The sequence below is a fragment of the Schistocerca americana genome, chromosome 9, assembly GCF_021461395.2.
Source record: "Schistocerca americana isolate TAMUIC-IGC-003095 chromosome 9, iqSchAmer2.1, whole genome shotgun sequence".
Classification (NCBI taxonomy): Eukaryota; Metazoa; Arthropoda; class Insecta; order Orthoptera; family Acrididae; genus Schistocerca; species Schistocerca americana.
In genome coordinates this window covers 142997945-143015642 of record NC_060127.1, presented here as the reverse complement: position 1 = coordinate 143015642, position 17698 = coordinate 142997945, and the positions used below count along the sequence as shown (strand labels likewise).

Sequence of the window (17698 nt, the reverse complement as noted above, 5' to 3'; positions counted from 1 at the left end):
TATCTTACTCACAGTGCATAAGAGAACATGTTTTCGAGAACAACAGCACTTCCCTAACTTAAGATAGTGCTACAAATGCACTTATACATCGAAACGACTATACCATAAAATGAATGAACCAAAAATGCTTATAGAAATTGTCTCCAAATGAGGCAAAATATGTGCATTAACTACCCGCGAGTTACTGTAGGGGTGAGGAGGGGGGGGGGGCGGGATTTCATCTTTACGTCGCCCAACATTGTAACAACGCGTGGTACACGCATCAAAAACAAGTAGCATGAAATAAAAACTCATAAATAAACAAATCAATACACTTAAATTCACACATAAATGGAAAATTAAAATGCTAGGTAATACGAACAACCGATAGATAATGACGCTCGGCTGCTGTACGCTATACTGCTTCTTAAATCTATGTCTGTGTTTGTACACGTTTTAATGTTCGTGTGTTCATCATTGTATCACTTGGACGTGCACAACCTTAGTCACTCCTTACTTTATTTCTTCCACCAAATATCTTCAGCTCATATTGGATAAAATATTATAAACAAAAGAGAAAAACAGTGTATGCGTTCCTCTAAAGTCAGCATAGATTCTTAGTACTTTCATGCCGAAGAAAAGACAAATTATTAAAAATCTATGGTGTTACTGAGCGTCAGGTAGTGTACTCCTCAGTGATCCTGGTAATATTTTTATAATGTCGGTCGTAAATCGTAGTGACATTAGTATAACTTAGTTGCTTCTCACCTCCGGTTGAATTCTCGTAGCATCTAGATGAACGCCACCTGTAAATAATTATCTTTGTTTCGGCATTATCTAATTTCTCTACCGGTCAGTTTCCTGTAATTTACCTTGTACACTTTTTTTTTAAAAAAAAAAGAGACGTTGTTAAGTTTGCCTCAGATAACGTTTACAAATCGTACCTCAACAGTGTATTTGAACTCTGACATGTGTATATAGTTGGAAAATTATTTATATTTAAGTAAGATCACACTAGTTTTTATTCATAGGTTATATCTTTAGAGGCACTTTACGCAGACTAGGTTGTCGTGCGTATGGTATAGGGCACGCTAAACGTTCATTAGCAGCCAGGAGTGATTTCATCATCGCAGCATACAAAAAATACGGTTTTGGTCGATACATTCACAGATAACGCCTAGTGGTGTGGATGCGTCAGAAAAAGAAATCCTCTCTGCAACGTGACAAGTGCTTGTGTGACCATGTACTTATGCAGTACCTTAGGGAGTCCAATATTTTCTGTAACCTACCCTGTACCTTACAATCTTGATGCACAAGTGGCAAAAAAACTTAGTTACTTTGTTCACTCCATAATCCTTCGTCAACTCCCCCTCCCGGATGATGCTCTCTCCCCCTCCATTTGCCCCTCGTATCAACTCCGATCCCCACCTCCCCCTACCTCTGTCCCTTTCCCGAGCTCCCTCTTCCCCCTTTCACTCCTGTTTTTCCCCACCTACCGTCTTTTTGACTCCATTCCCTCCCCCAAGTCCTTTGGCTTTCCCCTCCCCTGCCTTCTGCACTTCTTCTCGCGTCTCCCCTGCGTCCCTCTTATATGTGACCTGTCTCTCCATCGGCTCCCCCCCCCCTTTTTGCTTTTTCCTCACCTCCCCCCTTTTTCTCCTCATCTGACTGGGTCCTCTTGCAGTGTTCAGTGCTGTGCATCCCCTTTTTTAAGTGTTGCCATGTTTTTTTTTTTTTTAATTTTGCCTGTCTACTTACTGTGCGTCTTCATTAGCATCGGCAACCCCGTGTTTTATATTTTAACTTCCACAACTTTCTGCCATTTTACAGTTTTTAAAAAGTCACCGTATTGTTGCCTGTTTTTATTGTTTGTTTTTGTCTCATTCTGTTTTTAACTCCTCTGTAGGCTGTAGAGCGGCGTATTAATCTGCTGGCAGCCCGCCCCCTCTCCCTCTCTCCCCCTCTCTAGGGGCGGCGGAATAGAAATTCAATAAAGAAAAAAAAAGCGTAAGGTGCGTGGCGGTAGGTACCCACTACCACTACTTGTCGTCTCCTTTCCTGTTCCACTTGCAAATTGAGCGAGGGGGAAACCTCCGTATGATCCCTAATTTCTCGTATGTTTGTGATTCTTAGGCGCAATGAATGTTGGCAGCAGTAGAATAGTACAGCGGTCAGCTTCAAATGGAGGTTCTTTACATTTTCTCAATATTGTTCCTCGGAAAGAACGTCATTATCCTTCCAGGAATTCCCACTTGAGTTCCCGAAGCTCTCCGTCACACTTGCGTGTTTTTGAGACCTACTGGGCAACATCTAGCAGCCAATGTCTAAATTCCTTCGATTTCCTTCTTTAAGCCGACCTGGTGCGGATCCCAAATGTTGTGGCGTAGCAAGACAGCCACGCCACGGAAGTAGCCGAAAGGCACGCGTTTAGTTCACGCAGGCAAGAGATAGGTCTGTAACAGGATACGTAATGAATGCTATAAAGAAAAGTACGTAGCTTTTGGAATACTTTACTCCATCTTTGGTACATCGCTATTGACGATATAAGTGAGACTCCATAGATACATGCAATGTTACTAATGGCGCCTTGCTAGGTCGTAGCCATGGACTTAGCTGAAGGCTATTTCTAACTATTGGCTCGGCAAAGGAGCGAGGCTTCGTCAGTGTGCATCGCTAGCTACGTCGTCCGTACAACTGGGCGAGTGCTAGTAAGTCTCTCGAAACCTGCCGTGTGGTGGCGCTCGGTCTGCGATCACTGAGTGGCGACACGCGGGTCCGACATGTACTAATGGACCGCGGCCGATTTAAAGCTACCACCTAGCAAGTGTGGTGTCTGGCGGTGACACCACACCAAACACTCGAGCAGTAGTCAGGTATAGGTTCCAACAGCGTCCTACATGCAGTCTCCTTTACAGATTGACCACACTTTTCAAAAATTCTCACAAAAGACTGAAGTCTTCCATTTGCCTTCCCTACCACAATCCACATATTCTCTTTCCATCTCATACCGCTTTGCAACGTTACGCTCAGATATTTAAACGACGTGACAGTGTGAAGCAGTACACTACTAACGCTGTATCCGAACATTGCAGGTTCCTTTTTTTCTACTGATCCGCATTAACTTATCTTTTTTTATATTTAGAGCCACCTATCATTCATAAAAACAACTAGAAATTAAGCCTATATCATCTTGTATCATCTTACAGTCATTTATCTTCTACACCTTCCCGTACACAACAGCATCATCTGCAAACAATTGTAGATAGCTACCCACTCTGCACCCCTGACATTTATGTATATAGCCCCGTTCACCAGACATTTACGTATACAGAAAATAGCAGTGGTCCTATCACACTTCCCTGGAGCACTGTTGAAATTACCCTTGTCTCTGATGATCACTCGTCATCGAGGTCAACATGCTGGGTTCTGCTACTTGAGAAGTCTGCTAGCTACTCACGTATCTGGGACCCTGTTCCGTATGGACGTACCTTAGTTAACAGTGTGCAGTGGGGTACTGTGTCACGTGCTTTTAGGACATCCAGAAATATTGAATCAGCCTGTTGCCCGTCATCCATAGTTCACAGTATATCATATGAGAAAAGGGCAAGCTGACATTCACACGAGGAAATGCTTTGTTTTCCATCTCTAGGGAATTTATTACATTCAGAATATGTGCTAGAATTCTGCAGAAAACCTATTGAGCCGTGGTAAAATTTGCTGTTTTGAAGAGCGCGCCGCAGTCGCCTTCCGTTTCTGGCGGTGGCGCCGCTGTGGCAATCGCAGCTTTGATGTCTCCCACTGGTGTGAAAGGGGAAAGGTTGCTTGTTGACGTGCATTTAAGGGGCGCTATGAGCTCGTCAGGGGGTCAGTAAGTCAGTCAGTCGGAGGCAGTTGGTCAGCCGGGGGGCAGTCCGTCAGTCTCGGCGAGTCTGGTCAGTTGGTCACCCGGGTTAGTGTGGGGCAGTCAGTGTCTGAAACTTCCTGGAAGATTAAAACTGTGTGCCCGACCGAGACTCGAACTCGGGACCTTGCCTTTCGCGGGCAAGTGCTCTACCATCTGAGCTACCGACGCACGACTCACTCCCGATACTCACAGCCTTACTTCTGCCAGTATCTCGTCTCCTACCTTCCAAACTTTACAGAAGTTCTACAGGAAGGTAGGAGAAGTAAGGCTGTGAGTACCGGGCGTGAGTCATGCTTCGGTAGCTCAGATGGTAGAGCACTTGCCCGCGAAAGGCAAGGTCCCGAGTTCGAGTCTCGGTCGGACACACAGTTTTAATCTGCCAGGAAGTTTCATATCAGCGCACACTCCGCTGCAGAGTGAAAATCTCATTCTGGAGTCAGTGTCTGTCTGTCGTCCGGAGTGCTAGTATGTGTTAGGCCGCCAGTCTGCTCGAGTTTCTTGAGGCAATGGGCGTTGGCGGTTGGATCGATCGGTTGGTCGGTCGCGCACTGAGACACAAGATGGCTTGTCCGCCTGGAGCGTCGGCGCATGTGAGGTCGCCACGTGAGTCCAGTGGTCGCGCCGTATAGCGAGGGGTAGTGACTTCGCGGCCGACACGAGAGCAACAGGAGTCAACTCACGACATCGGTCTGGCCGGAGCGAGCTGCGACGCCGTGAGACGGGAGATCGGCGGGCCTTCCTGCGTCCCTTGAAGCGGCTGGCAGCGGACGGTTCGGGAGAGCGGTTTGGGGTGCTGCACCAGGTCTTCGCCAGACATCGCAGTTTATTAGAAGTTAAATGATTAGTGATATGTTGTTTCATTTACTTGTTAAATTCTGCTTGTTTTCTTGGTCAGTTTCTCGTCCCCAGCTTGCTTGTCTATCTTTCGTCCGCATTTGTTAGGCAGTTAGCATCTGTCTGTCTGTCGGTCTGCTGTACGTTAATAGCTGCCTTTGTCATGTTTGTCGGATTCGGTGTTAACGAATTTATAGAATGAAGGTGTAAAGGCAGAATTCTTCAAATAAGTTTTTATCTTGCCTATCATCATACGAGGCGGTATATGTGTAATGTAGAGTATGCTGTACATTTTATGTAGGTCTGAATTTCATGGGTTTTATTTAAATGGTCATTTTTATAAAGTTGCCACCCTTCCACCGTAAGAGCCCTTTTAAAAACAAATTGCACTTTTAGTCGCAAATAATTTATTAGTGTGAGTGTTTTGTACCATTTCCCTCCCTCTTACTGGGTGCATAGTTAACGTGTTTGTGTGAGTTGTTAAAATTTTTAGTTTAAAGTAATCTGGTGTGTTGCAGATTTGCACCAGTGTAGTCTTTCAGAGGTCGTTGTGAGCGGTCGTGACTACGGCCGTGTTGAACGGGAGCGGCAAGCTTCTCAGCCCGAAGGCTCCTACGGTAATAAAAAAAAAAAAAATAAAAATAAAAAAAAAATAAAAAAAAAAAAATGCCGTTCTGTCTCTATCTAATTGTAAATTGATATTTAGAGGGTGCTTTCTGATTGTAAATTTAAATCTGTTTTCAAAAAGGCTTTTAGGAATAAAGTTCTCATTTGTTAAAGGTAATTTTGTTTTCCATCAGTTACGTCCTGGCAACTGCTTCCACGCACACCTAGTGTGATCAAATGTGTAATGTTCTTGGTAAATCGCTAGTAAATAAAGAAAATTCTTTAAGAAAAGATTTTGGAAGTAAAATTCACGGTTCACCTATGTTAATAATACTGATGTCTAATTTTGTGGGTCCGTTCTTCTTTTAGCTTTCTTATATAAGGAAGTCATCTGCGCTTTCTTCCGGTCACTTAGGACTTCGCGAAGGACGAGAGTTTCTCGATAAATGTAATAGGATAACGCGGTAGAGTACTCTTTGTATAATCAAACTGGGATTCCATCTGGACGCAGCGACTTATGAATTCTCCACTCTTTCAGATATTTCTCTATGCCAGGGATGCTTGTTACAATGTCATCCATACTGGACTCTGCCCGATGGTCAAACTCCGGTATGTTGAATGGTGACGGTACCTTCCAGGCAGGCTACTGCCGTGGTAATACCGGTCAGGCACCTCCCCTTTCATTTTGTATCGGTGATTATCACACAATTTCATTCAAGTTTGGTGTATCCAAATTATCCCCGACTGATCTGTTGGACTATTACGGTTAGGGTAAACCACTGATTGATCTCACAGTACCTGACTTGAGGAGCAGCAGTAGAATTAAACTCGCCCATAGAGACATATCTTTGGACGCTGGAGGTGACCATTGCTTTAGGGACGGCCTTAGAACTTTCCCCGAGCAGCAAGCGTGTTCAGGGGTTCCTTTGTAGCCAGTGAAGTGGGCCATGGGCCCGGCAGGGCAGTGGTTTATGGCGGCCGGCCTTGTTCTGCTAGCGGCCAACCATGAGGATGGGAACGTCGTGGCTGAGTGCGAAACGACGCTTTTTTAGAAACTGGCGGCGCCGGGCATCCTGCCGACGCCTAACCCCTTTATTAGCGAGTGGACGTTGAGTGGGAGTCAGGTCTCCTTATGCCGTTTGCAGGTCCCGGTAAAGCGGCGTCGGGTCGTCGCCAGGCTAATGTGTTTATTACAAGAACAGCGTGATTACTGTGCTACTCAGAATAAAGTGCCTGGCAGAGGGTTCAGTGAACCGAATGCCGGACATTTGCCACGCCGGACATTTGCCACGCTTGCCCCTTCGCCAGGTAGCTTGAGTTGCGATCCCTCAGGTAAGGGACGCCCTTCCTCGTACTACTTCTGTCCGCTTTCAAACCGCCGTCTCCACATCTTACTCGATACAACCAGTACGTAAGTGACCTCCTTCTTCGACATCTTGGCGAAATACAGAGCTTCTTTTCCGAAATCGAAATATTTATATCTTTTGGGAAACGAAAGCAATTCCGATCATTATGTCAGTACGTAATTAGTTCTGCCAAGTATAAATATAGATCCGTCTGTCTGTACATTAGCTTCCTTTCACGCTTACTGATTCCGATAGAAACGGTCCATCGCCATGGGAGTAACAAGAAAGGAACGATGTAAAGAGAATGCGAATGTACGCTAATCATTTCTTTTTGATCACTGCATTTGTGTCTACTTTAATTACTACAACTGCATGCCCAAAAGACAATAAGGAACGAAGAAATGGGTATGTGAATGTTTAAAAAGAAGAACGACATGACCCATATTAACTTACTCTCTAAAATCCGATACCCCTTGCGGCGAAACATTAGTTAATAAAGTGTAGCGGGACAATGTTCAAAACATGACTGAAAAAACGTTCACTAAATAGAGATAAAAGCATCAATGATTGACATGTCATCTAAAGTCGACGTAGAATTTTAAAATGTTAGAAATAAGGAAGTGAAGTAATACAGAATGCTATGCTTGTAACGGACGTTGTTGGTCTACATTTTTTAGCTCTGGTACTTACAGGGTCACAGAGAAAGCATCATAGGTTTTGCAGGGAAAAGCCGTAATTGTAATGATCTGCACTACAACAGAAACAAGAAGCACAACTTAAGGAAAAAAATGTAAAGTGTGTTCCAGTTCACAAGCGACATTGAAGCAGGTAGTTCCTGTGACTTAGTATGGGCAGAGGTTATATTCGACAACCGGAATAAATTAATAACTGGCTCCTTTTACCTACCCGCTGTCTGGGATGAAACAGTTGCTGAACAGTTCAAAGAAAACTTAAGTCTCATCACAAATAGGTACCCTACTCATACAATTATAGTTGGCAGCGACTTCAATCTGCCTTCCGTACGCTGACAAAAATACATTTTCAGACCCTATTGTAGATAGAAAACAACTTTCGTAATTGTTCTAAATGGTTTTTTTAAAAAATATTTTGCACAATTAGTTCACGAGGCCATTCAAATTGTAAATGGTTACGAAAACACACTTGATCTCTTAGCCACAAATAATCCTGTGCATCACGACGGATACATGGATTAGTGAGCACACAATCGTAGCGAGGCTAAATTCCGTAACAAAGAAATTCACCAAAACTAAACGCGAAATATATCTATTTATAAAAGCAGCTAAAAATTCTTGACGTCTGTCTAAGAGACAGTCTCCAATCCATCCAAATTATGTAAGTGAAGACCATATGTGGCTTAAGTTCAAAGAAATAATATCAACAGCACCCGGGAGATTCATACCAAATAAATTAATAAAAGACGGAACTGATCCCCCATGGTACACAAAACACTACAGAGAGCTGCTGCAGGAGCACCGAAAAAGGCACGTATAATTTAGACGAACGCAAAATCTCCAAGATTGGCGAAGTTTTACTGAGGCTCGAAATTTGGTGCGGATTTCAGTGCGAGATGCGTTTAATAGTGTCCACAACGAAACTCTCTCTATAAATGTGGTGGAAAATGCAAAGAGATTCTGATCCTATGTTAAGCAAACCAGCGGAAAGGCTCAATAAGTATCTTTACTGCGCGACAGCTACGGCAATGTTACTGATGACAGTGCCACTAAAGTGGAGTTACTACATGCACCAAAGAAGACGAAGTAAATATTCCAGAATTCGAAATGAGAACAGCTGCAAACATAATATAGGACGAGGAGGAGGAGGAGGAGGAGGAAGAGGGAGAGGGGGAGACAACCCTTCGGAGCAGGTAAACTCGTTGCAAATGTCCGGCGTGGCAACGAAAAAAGCCTTTGTTTTAATGATTGCCACTCCAATTCACGCATCACGTCTGTGGCAATATCTCCTTTATTTCGCTATAATACAAAACGAGCCGCCCTTCTTTGAACTCTTTAGATGTCGTCCGTGAGTCCGACCTGATGCGGACCCCACACCGCACAGCAGTACTCCAGAATAGGGCGGACAAGTGTGGTGTAAGCAGTCTCTTTAGCAGATTTGTTGCACCTTCTGAGTGTTCTGCCAAAGAACGGCAGTCTTTGATTTGCTCTGCCCACAGTATTATCTATGGCATCGTTCCCATTTAGGTTATATGTAATCCATAAGTATTTAATTGAATTTTCAGCCTTCAGATTTGTGTGACTTATCGCGTAATAGAAATTAAGTGGATTTCTTTTAGCACTCATGTGAATAACTTCACACTTTCTTTATTCAGGATCAACTGCCACTTTTCGCACCACACAGATCTAAATCATTTTGCAATTCGTTTTGGTCATCTGATGACTTTACAAGATAGTAAATGACAGCATCATCGGCAAACAATTTAAGATGGGTACTCAGATTGTGTCCTATCTCGTTAATATAGATCAGGAACAATAGAGGCCTATAACACTTCCTTGGGGAACGCCGCATATTACTTCTGTTTTACTCGATGACTTTCCGCCTATTACTACGAACTGTGACCTTTCTGACAGGAAATCACGAATCCAGTCGCACAACTGGGGCAATATTCCATAGGCACGCAGTTTGGTTAGAAGACGCTTGTGAGGAACTGTGTCTAAAACCTTCTGGAAAACGAAAAATATAGAATCAATTTGACATCCCCTGCCCATAGCACTCATTATTTAATGAGTATAAAGAGCTTTTTGTGTTTCGCAAGAACGATATTTTCTGAATCCTTGCTATGTATCAATAAATCGTTTTCTTCGAGGTACTTCATAATGTTCGAATACAGTAGGTGTTCCAGAACCCTACTGTAACCCTACTCCATACATAGTGAGACGGGACGACGAATGTCGCTGCATGTCGCGTTTCTTAGAATCCGCCGCGACACGCCAAAACGGCGCCCGCTAAATCGTTTTATGGACGAGACGAACCTTGTTTTCACTAGGAAGCTTGCCACATCTTGTGAAATGCGCCGGCGGTTTGGCTGCAGAATCTCCAGGCATTGTGTGCTGTTTCTTTTTGGGGAACAGAATGTGTACTGCACTGCAGTGATTGGTTGACGATGAACGGGTCTCCTTCCTAGAAAACTTGATTGACGCGGTTGAAAACGGTTCAAATGGCTCTGAGCACTATGGGACAACATCTGAGTCATCAGTCCCCTGGAACTTAGAACTACTTGAACCTAACTAACCTAAGGACATCACACACATCCATGCCCGTGGCAGGATTCGAACACGGTAACCAATGCTGGGCCATTATAGGTTTATTCCAGAGCTCGGGGGGAACGGCTGTTTTTTGGAAGGATTTGAACGAAAGGGAGAGACAGGGACTTGCTTCTTGACCATCGCGGAGTACAGTCGCTAGAGCTCTTCCGTTTCTACAGAGAGAGCAGTTAGGTGTAAAGACGTCCGGACACCCGGGCGAAACCTTACATATTCGCGGACGTGAGACAATCGCCGGTGGACGCTGGGTCATCCCCCGCAGTAAGACGCTTCAGCAGCGCCCGAACGCAGACGACAGCGCCTTGTCTTTCACCGGCTATCTCGGTAACGTTGCTTAGCTTCGCCAAATTCAGAAGGCTATCAATCGTTTTCACGACCATCTTTTCTTCATAGCAGCCTTGTACTCGCAGTAGTCACTCCCATTGTTCAATGCATGCTTAGTTATGTTTTGATGTGAGAGACCAGTCAGTCGAACGATACAGCAGAGTGTGCTTGCCTAGATTGGCATCCTTCCACTCACAGTAGCCATTTACACGTAAATTCCAGTTGGGATCTCCGAGTCTATTGCCAACCAACCTGAGTTCATGTTAATGAAATGTTACACAGTTGAACTTTCTGTTCATATGTTTGTTCTCACTTGACCTTGACATTCGTTAATAAATCTCTTTGTGGTACCGTAGGTCCTTGTTATTACTTTTTCAACGACACTCTTTCTCATTCCCTAAATGTCATTTATTTTGTTATTGGTTTGAAGGAATTCAATTAATTTTATGTGAAGTTAGCCAACTCAGGTGTGATCAACACTGGGGCCACTACTCAGATTTCCTTGCGTTATTGATAAACGTAGCACCTGTTGGTTGTGGTGGTTACGACTTTTTAGTCATTTGGAAGACAGACAACTGCCACCAATATCTGCAAGCTTGCATATTGGCGACCCTCCAGAGATCGAATTTTCCCCTTGGTTTCCTATGATAACAATAGTATTTAATTACATACATGCTTTTTCATTCCTTCAATCCTATTTTAGTTCCGTGGTAGTTCTTTAAAGCTGGCGTGAATGTGAAAAAAAATTCTCTCTTACTATGTAACATATTTATTTCTGTTCATGTTTTGGTTTTGTGGGTTGTCTATCACATCCACGAATTTGGATGTTCAGCGTTGCTTACCTGCGTTGCAAAAAACTTTTTGGTGGGGTAATTGTGTGGTTTTGTTTAGTGTATTTGAGAGCCAGATATTTATTGTTTTTTGTTCTGTTTTTTTTTGTGCTCTTTTTTGGTAATGCAAAATATATGTATTTTTTTATCTTCTGTTGTCGTTATTGTTGACAAGGGGTAAAGCGAAGTTACTTCGTGTCCAAAGTCTAATAGACTCGGGAAATACGATGTAACACGCTAATAAAGGTGACGTCAAATGTTCTGGTGACATGCCAGACGGGTTTCCCATGGAGCAGTCAGGTCCAAACACATATGATAGGTATTCGGTAGCGACAGATGATGCGGGATGGGAACAGGGAATTAACAGTGGTGGAGAATCTTTATGATGGAGACGACCGTGGCCATTTAGACGTATTAGTCACGAGTAGAAATTCGGAAAGTAATATAGAAGGCAGACACACAGTACGACGCCAATGCAGCAACGGTCGGGATTCACGAGTTGCTTCACCAGTGGCAGATGGATAAATAGTAAGAAGAATTAGAGAGAAAACGAAAGCAGGAGGTAGAAGAATTAGAAAGAAAACGAAAGTTGGAGGCTGAAGAATGTGGGAGAATACGAAGGGATAAGGCAGAAGAATTAGAAAGGAAACCAAAGCAAGAAGCAGAAGAACTTGAAAGAAAAAGAAAGGGAGGAGGCAGAAGAATTAGAACAAAAAAGAGAGTGTGAGGCGATCGCATTAAAGGAGCAGATTAGCACACGCATGGACAATTTGGGGCAAAACTTTCTAATGTACGCAAACTCGGGACGGAGGCGAAGAACGACGCTTCCCTTACAAGCAGGTGCGAAGAAGATCGCGCTTGCTGCTGACATCCGAGCAAAACAAGCGAGCTCCATGGCAATCAAAAGTTCGAAAGTCTTTGCGCAGGGATATAAGGCAGTGATCGCCAACACGGGGAATATTGCCAAAGTAAACGGTCGAGTAGCTCAAGTAGAGGAAAAGTTGCAGACAAAGACTTCGGGACGTTGCGCGGTGGAACATTTACGTAGCTGTGGAACAAGTGATGCCATCGGGTGGTTCACCGAGCAGTGTGACGCAAGTCACGTCTTCTGCCGAGTGCCGTGCGCACTCACGCGATACGTCACGTGATACCTCTCAGCCGATGGGTAGGAATACGCCGGACAAGTTGCCGGGGAATTGTGGTATATGTGACGGCCGCAGAGAACGTGAGGTGTCCTATCATCTGGACCCAATCCCCGTGACGGAATCTGACAGATTCTCTAGCGTCGGAATTTATCCTACGTTCGACCAGACACATTTTCTGTCCGTCCTAAAATTTCAAGATTTTACGGAAAATGGCGGCGGCTTACATCCTAAAATTTGTATCGGACAAATCACCCGGTCGTAACCATCTTCATGGCCACACAGTTCGAAGCTGAAATTTATCTGCGCGCATATTGAGGGTGAAAGGGAGCCATTGTTTCGGCAATCGCAACTCTCAGTTATATTTCTAGTAATGTAACAAAATTTAATGCAATTCATCGTCGTGTTCTTCTGAGAACACGAGTTTGATAGTAATAATATCATTTTTCATCGTAATAACATCATTTAATCTACTTAGCAGAGCCTTACTGTCGGTGTCTGCAAACCAACATCAAGTTATAAAGTATGACCAGAGGAATCGAACTGTTTTTATTGATTGATTACGTAAGACATCGTGGTCTCCTGATCTTCATTGCTTACATATTATGCCCTCACAATCATATTCCGCACATCAAGACGCTTCATTCGAACCAAAACTCGATAGGATAAAGTCAATGTTGTATGAATTCATGTAAACGATATGCAAATATCTAGTAACTCGGAAGTGCGCACCGAGATTGAAATACTCGAGGCTGGCGTACACACACACATTCAAGACACGATGATCGCAGGGGCTTTTAGTTTGGGAGAGGCAAACCTCATGCCGGGGGGCCGGTCCCTTCAGAGGACGAGTCAACCTAACTACGTCAGCTGGCGACCGCCCATAGAGCAGACAGTGTTTGCCCGAGTGAAAGGGAGAATGATCCCATGTTTGGCTTAAAAGCAAATTCCGCTACATTGTGTGGTAGCGCCCAGCCTACGCTTTCTTTACAAACATAGCACGCAGTTTCAGAGGTTTTCACAGGGAGACAGCAAACGCCAAACGCCAATGCTACAGTTTTTCGGATTGGTCGCCTTAAACAAAACGTCATTCTCCCGTTTTAGAAGAGCAATGCTGATTGGCAGACGATATTCCTGACGCCTTGAGCTGAAAAACCAAAAGATATACCCCTTCATGTCTGGCATGGAGAGGGGCCGTTCCGTTGTCGCTCTTGGAGCGAGAACACGTCACGAGAGCTTGTGTGCTTGTATGTGTACTCAAAGAGCGAGGAACAAGTCTCTCCTCAATACTTCACTGGGAGAGCACCTCTGTTGAGAGCGAATCGGAGTGCGGCTCTATGTTGGCCACCACACTTATTGTGCGATGTGAACGGACAGAGTTATAGTTAAACGCCTGCGAGCGAATTTTTGACTGGTCATCTGACCGGTGTACCACGCCAATAGAATAGGGGCGAATAGGAGTCCTTGACTTCATCAAGGCGTAGAGAGAGTTTGATTGGCGGAGGTCAATCCAGATAGAACGAGAGTTATCTTATTTGTCAGCAGCAAGTGGCGCAGACAGCAGTCATCGCAGCTTACGGTATTGTGCGCTACTTCACTGCATTTCACACGCGACAGCCTCAACCATACCTAGCAACATTCTAACGGATAATTATTCAAGTTGAGTAGGCGCGGCTCTCAGCCATTCTGCCAAGTCAAAAACAATCTTAAACTTTGTATAGAAATTTCATTACCGAATCCTGTCCTTAAGAAGTAACTTCACATTCCGAAAAGAACCCAGAAATAACTTGTTCAGTTCATAACTAAAAGTGCCATTGTGGTTTCTCAGAATTTTAGCAAAATAAATAATAATTTTCGTTAGCTTCACGTTTTTCTTACACTAACTAGCACTACTCCAGTAATCAAGTATCCCACTAGTTACGTAAGAAATTTTGAGAATTTTTGTGCCATTTCCTTACAGCGGACGACTCCAGAAGATATTTATTGCTGAAAGTTTTTCAGGCATTTCCCTTTAGAACGTTAGGAGCGTCTGTCTGACTTCTGTATTAGTGTGGGGGTGGAAATTGCAACTTGCACGAGCCACAGGGTAAAGGGTACATCTCAGATTAATCCGTTGCGCAGAATGACAGAATAGCACCCACACGCTCACAAATAACTTAAGAATGCCAACTGCTTCTTATATTTCCTTATCTCAGGAGGAAGAAAGAAATGACTGTATGAAAATAATTGCAGGAAGTATGTTTGAGGAGAGAATAAGGATCGAAAGACATTTAGCGATTGTGGGTGTACGACAGGGAACAACTAGTCGAAAGGCAGCGATTATGGAAGCTCTGAAACCAGCCTTTGGCTGTAGCGAGGTGTAGGAAAGTTGGATAGTCTGCAAAACTTACGTTTCAGTCTTTGGGAGGCAAAGCGCGTGAGCTTTCCCATTGTGTAGAAGGGAGGTTTGACCTGCAACTTTAAACCGGGGAAATTCTGAGCTCATGGTGGTTGGGAGCCGCCCCGACCATGACCGGTCAGGCGAGCAGAACTGTAGCGTGGGTCCGAGTCGTGGGCTGCTGCTGAAGACTTGGACGAGAGAGGACGCTTTTCTGAGATGGGTCGAGCGATTCTCGATTTAAGTGTGGGAGATGTGCTATTTTTATGATTAGTGGTTTCACATTAGGTGAACAACCTTCTTTTTGCAGCTAGACGTAAAGTAATATTAATTGTGGTGTCACCACCAGACACCACACTTGCTAGGTGGTAGCCTTTAAATCGACCGCGGTCCGTTAGTATACGTCGGACCCGCGTGTCGTCACTATCAGTGATTGCAGACCGAGCGCCACCACACGGCAGGTCTAGTCTAGAGAGACTCCCTAGCACTCGCCCCAGTTGTACAGCCGACTTTGCTAGCGATGGTTCACTGACTACATACGCTCTCATTTGCAGAGACGACAGTTTAGCATAGCCTTCAGCTACGTCATTTGCTACGACCTAGAAGGGCGCCATACTCAGTTACTATACTTACTATATTCAAGAATGTGTTCTGAACAGATAATATTGTGACTCACGTACCGTCAAGAGCGACGTTCAACATTAATGGATTAAAGTTAAGTATCAAACTAATTACGTCCGCTTTCTGAATTCTAATTCCTTATCATGTTCCAGACCTCACGTCAGTATAGTCCTTCCCTCCTCACGCCAGCCTGCGTGAGCTAAAACGCGTGCATTTCGGCCTCCAGTAGTAACACGGTGTTGGCTCTTCTGCCAACACCACATTAGTAGTCTTGGGGAACGAAATTTATTTAGGTAGATAATGTGCAATATTAGGTGATGTAGAAAGGTTGCTTTGCTTTGTGATAGTTTTTGTGGCGGCGTTCGTAGCGACAAGCAATTCACTGTAGAAACGGCTTACGAAGTCACCGCCACACTTTTAATAGCGGGCCGACCGGTCCGCTGGAACAGGGAACAGAAAGAGGAAAACCCAAACACTCTGATTAAATAAAAGTCGGTACTTATCTTTATTAACGAAGATACAGCAACACAGTAGAGAACTCCGTGTCTACAGAAATCTGTCTAGTTCGAGTCGGAGCGGCTAGGTCAGCGTCGGCTGACGACAAACAACAACTCTGCTGCGATGAACACACAACTGACTAGTAAGTACACAATTCGGTGGCGAGTATACAACTGAGCGGCGAATACAGAACTGTCCTAGCGCTCGCGACTCCAGCGCTTAAGAACCCAGAAGCTAGCGGTGGCGCGCGCAGACTTGCGGCGATTTCCTGTCTCGCTGGCGCTGCTTATGCGGACGGCGTCCGGACTTTGATGCTGCCAACCTTTTTGGCAGAGGGGTCGGGTGACATTACTGGCTAGGATATAACACTCCTCCCCCCAAATCGCCGCACCGTCGTTGAATAATGACGTGGCGAGCGTCGACGGCGGGGGAGGGGTCTGGCCGCAGGCGCAGCGGACGAGACCGGGGCGGAGACTGTTGTCGGTGGCAGTCCCCGGTCTACACCCCAGCATTGGCTGCGCGGGGCCTCGGGAAACACCGACTGAAAACCGAGGTCAGGGTGCACGCCTGTGACCACAGGCGCAGCTTCTGGTACTGGACGGAACGGGGCGTCGGGACCCACGAAGAGAGGCAGCGTCTCCTGACGCTGCGTCGACGGCTGCTGAGTGGGCGCCGGACAAGGCGCTGCGGTGTCAGACTCCTTGGGGGTGCCCAAGGAAAGCGGCTGCAGGACAGGCTGCACAGCCACCGCTTGGGAAGGCGGCCCGGCTGAGGGGTCGACGTCCATCAGCTCCGAAGGCGGTGGCGACTGAAGAGGGACCGCAGGCGCCGGAGCGGCCACCTGGGGCGCTCCCGGAAGAAGCTGCGCGGGAGGCATCAACGGGACGGGCTGTCGGCGTGGTAGCGGCGACGGCTGCTGCTGCTGCCCTGGGGGCGGCAGCGAAGTCGGAAGGCGCGGCTGGAACCCGCCGCGGACCAAATCTGTGGACAAAGAACGAGCGGCAGAATCCGGGCGGCCAGCGCGGCGCAACTGGTTCTGATGCCTCCTGTGCACCCCAGTAGCACCTTGAACAGTATAAAAACCGCGACCCTGGACACTTATCACGGTACCACGTTCCCAACGACGGCGACCGTGATAAACTCTGAAAAAACGGCGTCGTTGCGCTGAAAACGCATGCGATGCTCAGAAGAGGCGGGTCGATCCGGGGGGTGCAACAACCGGAGTAGGGTGCGATGACGACGGCCGTGGAGAAGCTCCGCAGGCGAAGGGCCGTCGCGTGGCGTGGTCCGGTACGACGACAGGAACGTGATGAGGGCCTGCTGAGGAGAGTGCGTAGCACGAAGGCGGTCCATATGATCCTTGAATGTGCGTACAAAACGTTCCGCTGCACCATTCGACTGAGGGTGGAACGGCGGAGTAAGAACATGGCGAATGCCATTGGCAGAGCAAAAACTTTCAAATTCAGCAGAGGTAAATTGTGGACCATTCTCAGACACTAAAACTTCTGGAAGACCCTCAATACAAAAAATTGAAGTCAACGCCTGTATAGTTTGTGCAGACGTTGTAGACTGCATGGGCACAACAAACGGAAAATTACTAAATGCATCTATCACGATGAGCCAACGAGAATTCCAATATGGACCAGCGAAATCAATACGTACTCGCTGCCAGGGACCGGCAGGGCGTGCCCACGCAAAATAGCGTTGAGGCGGAGCAGCTTGGTGTTCGGCACACGTCGAACAATCTGTAGACATCTGCGTAATCTGCTTATCAACGCCGATCCATGTACAATGACGGCGGGCAAGCTGCTTGGTGCGGACCACTCCCCAATGACCTTGATGCAACAAGTCGAGGACCTTGGATTGGAGCACTTGGGGAACCACTACACGAAGCTGGTCATTCTCGGTGCGTAACAGCAAAACTCCGTGCGAAACAGA

The 17698-nt window shown here is 45.8% G+C and overlaps 1 protein-coding gene across 1 annotated transcript in view; it reads right to left on the bottom strand.

The window, feature by feature from the left end:
* LOC124550752 (proline-rich receptor-like protein kinase PERK13) overlaps positions 1 to 17698 on the bottom strand; it is a 34490-nt gene that overhangs the window by 6286 nt on the left and 10506 nt on the right. Inside the window, exon 2 of the mRNA XM_047125475.1 lies at positions 16356 to 16741. Coding sequence (XP_046981431.1) covers positions 16356 to 16741 — 386 coding nt within the window. The remainder of the gene's footprint in view (positions 1 to 16355; positions 16742 to 17698) is intronic.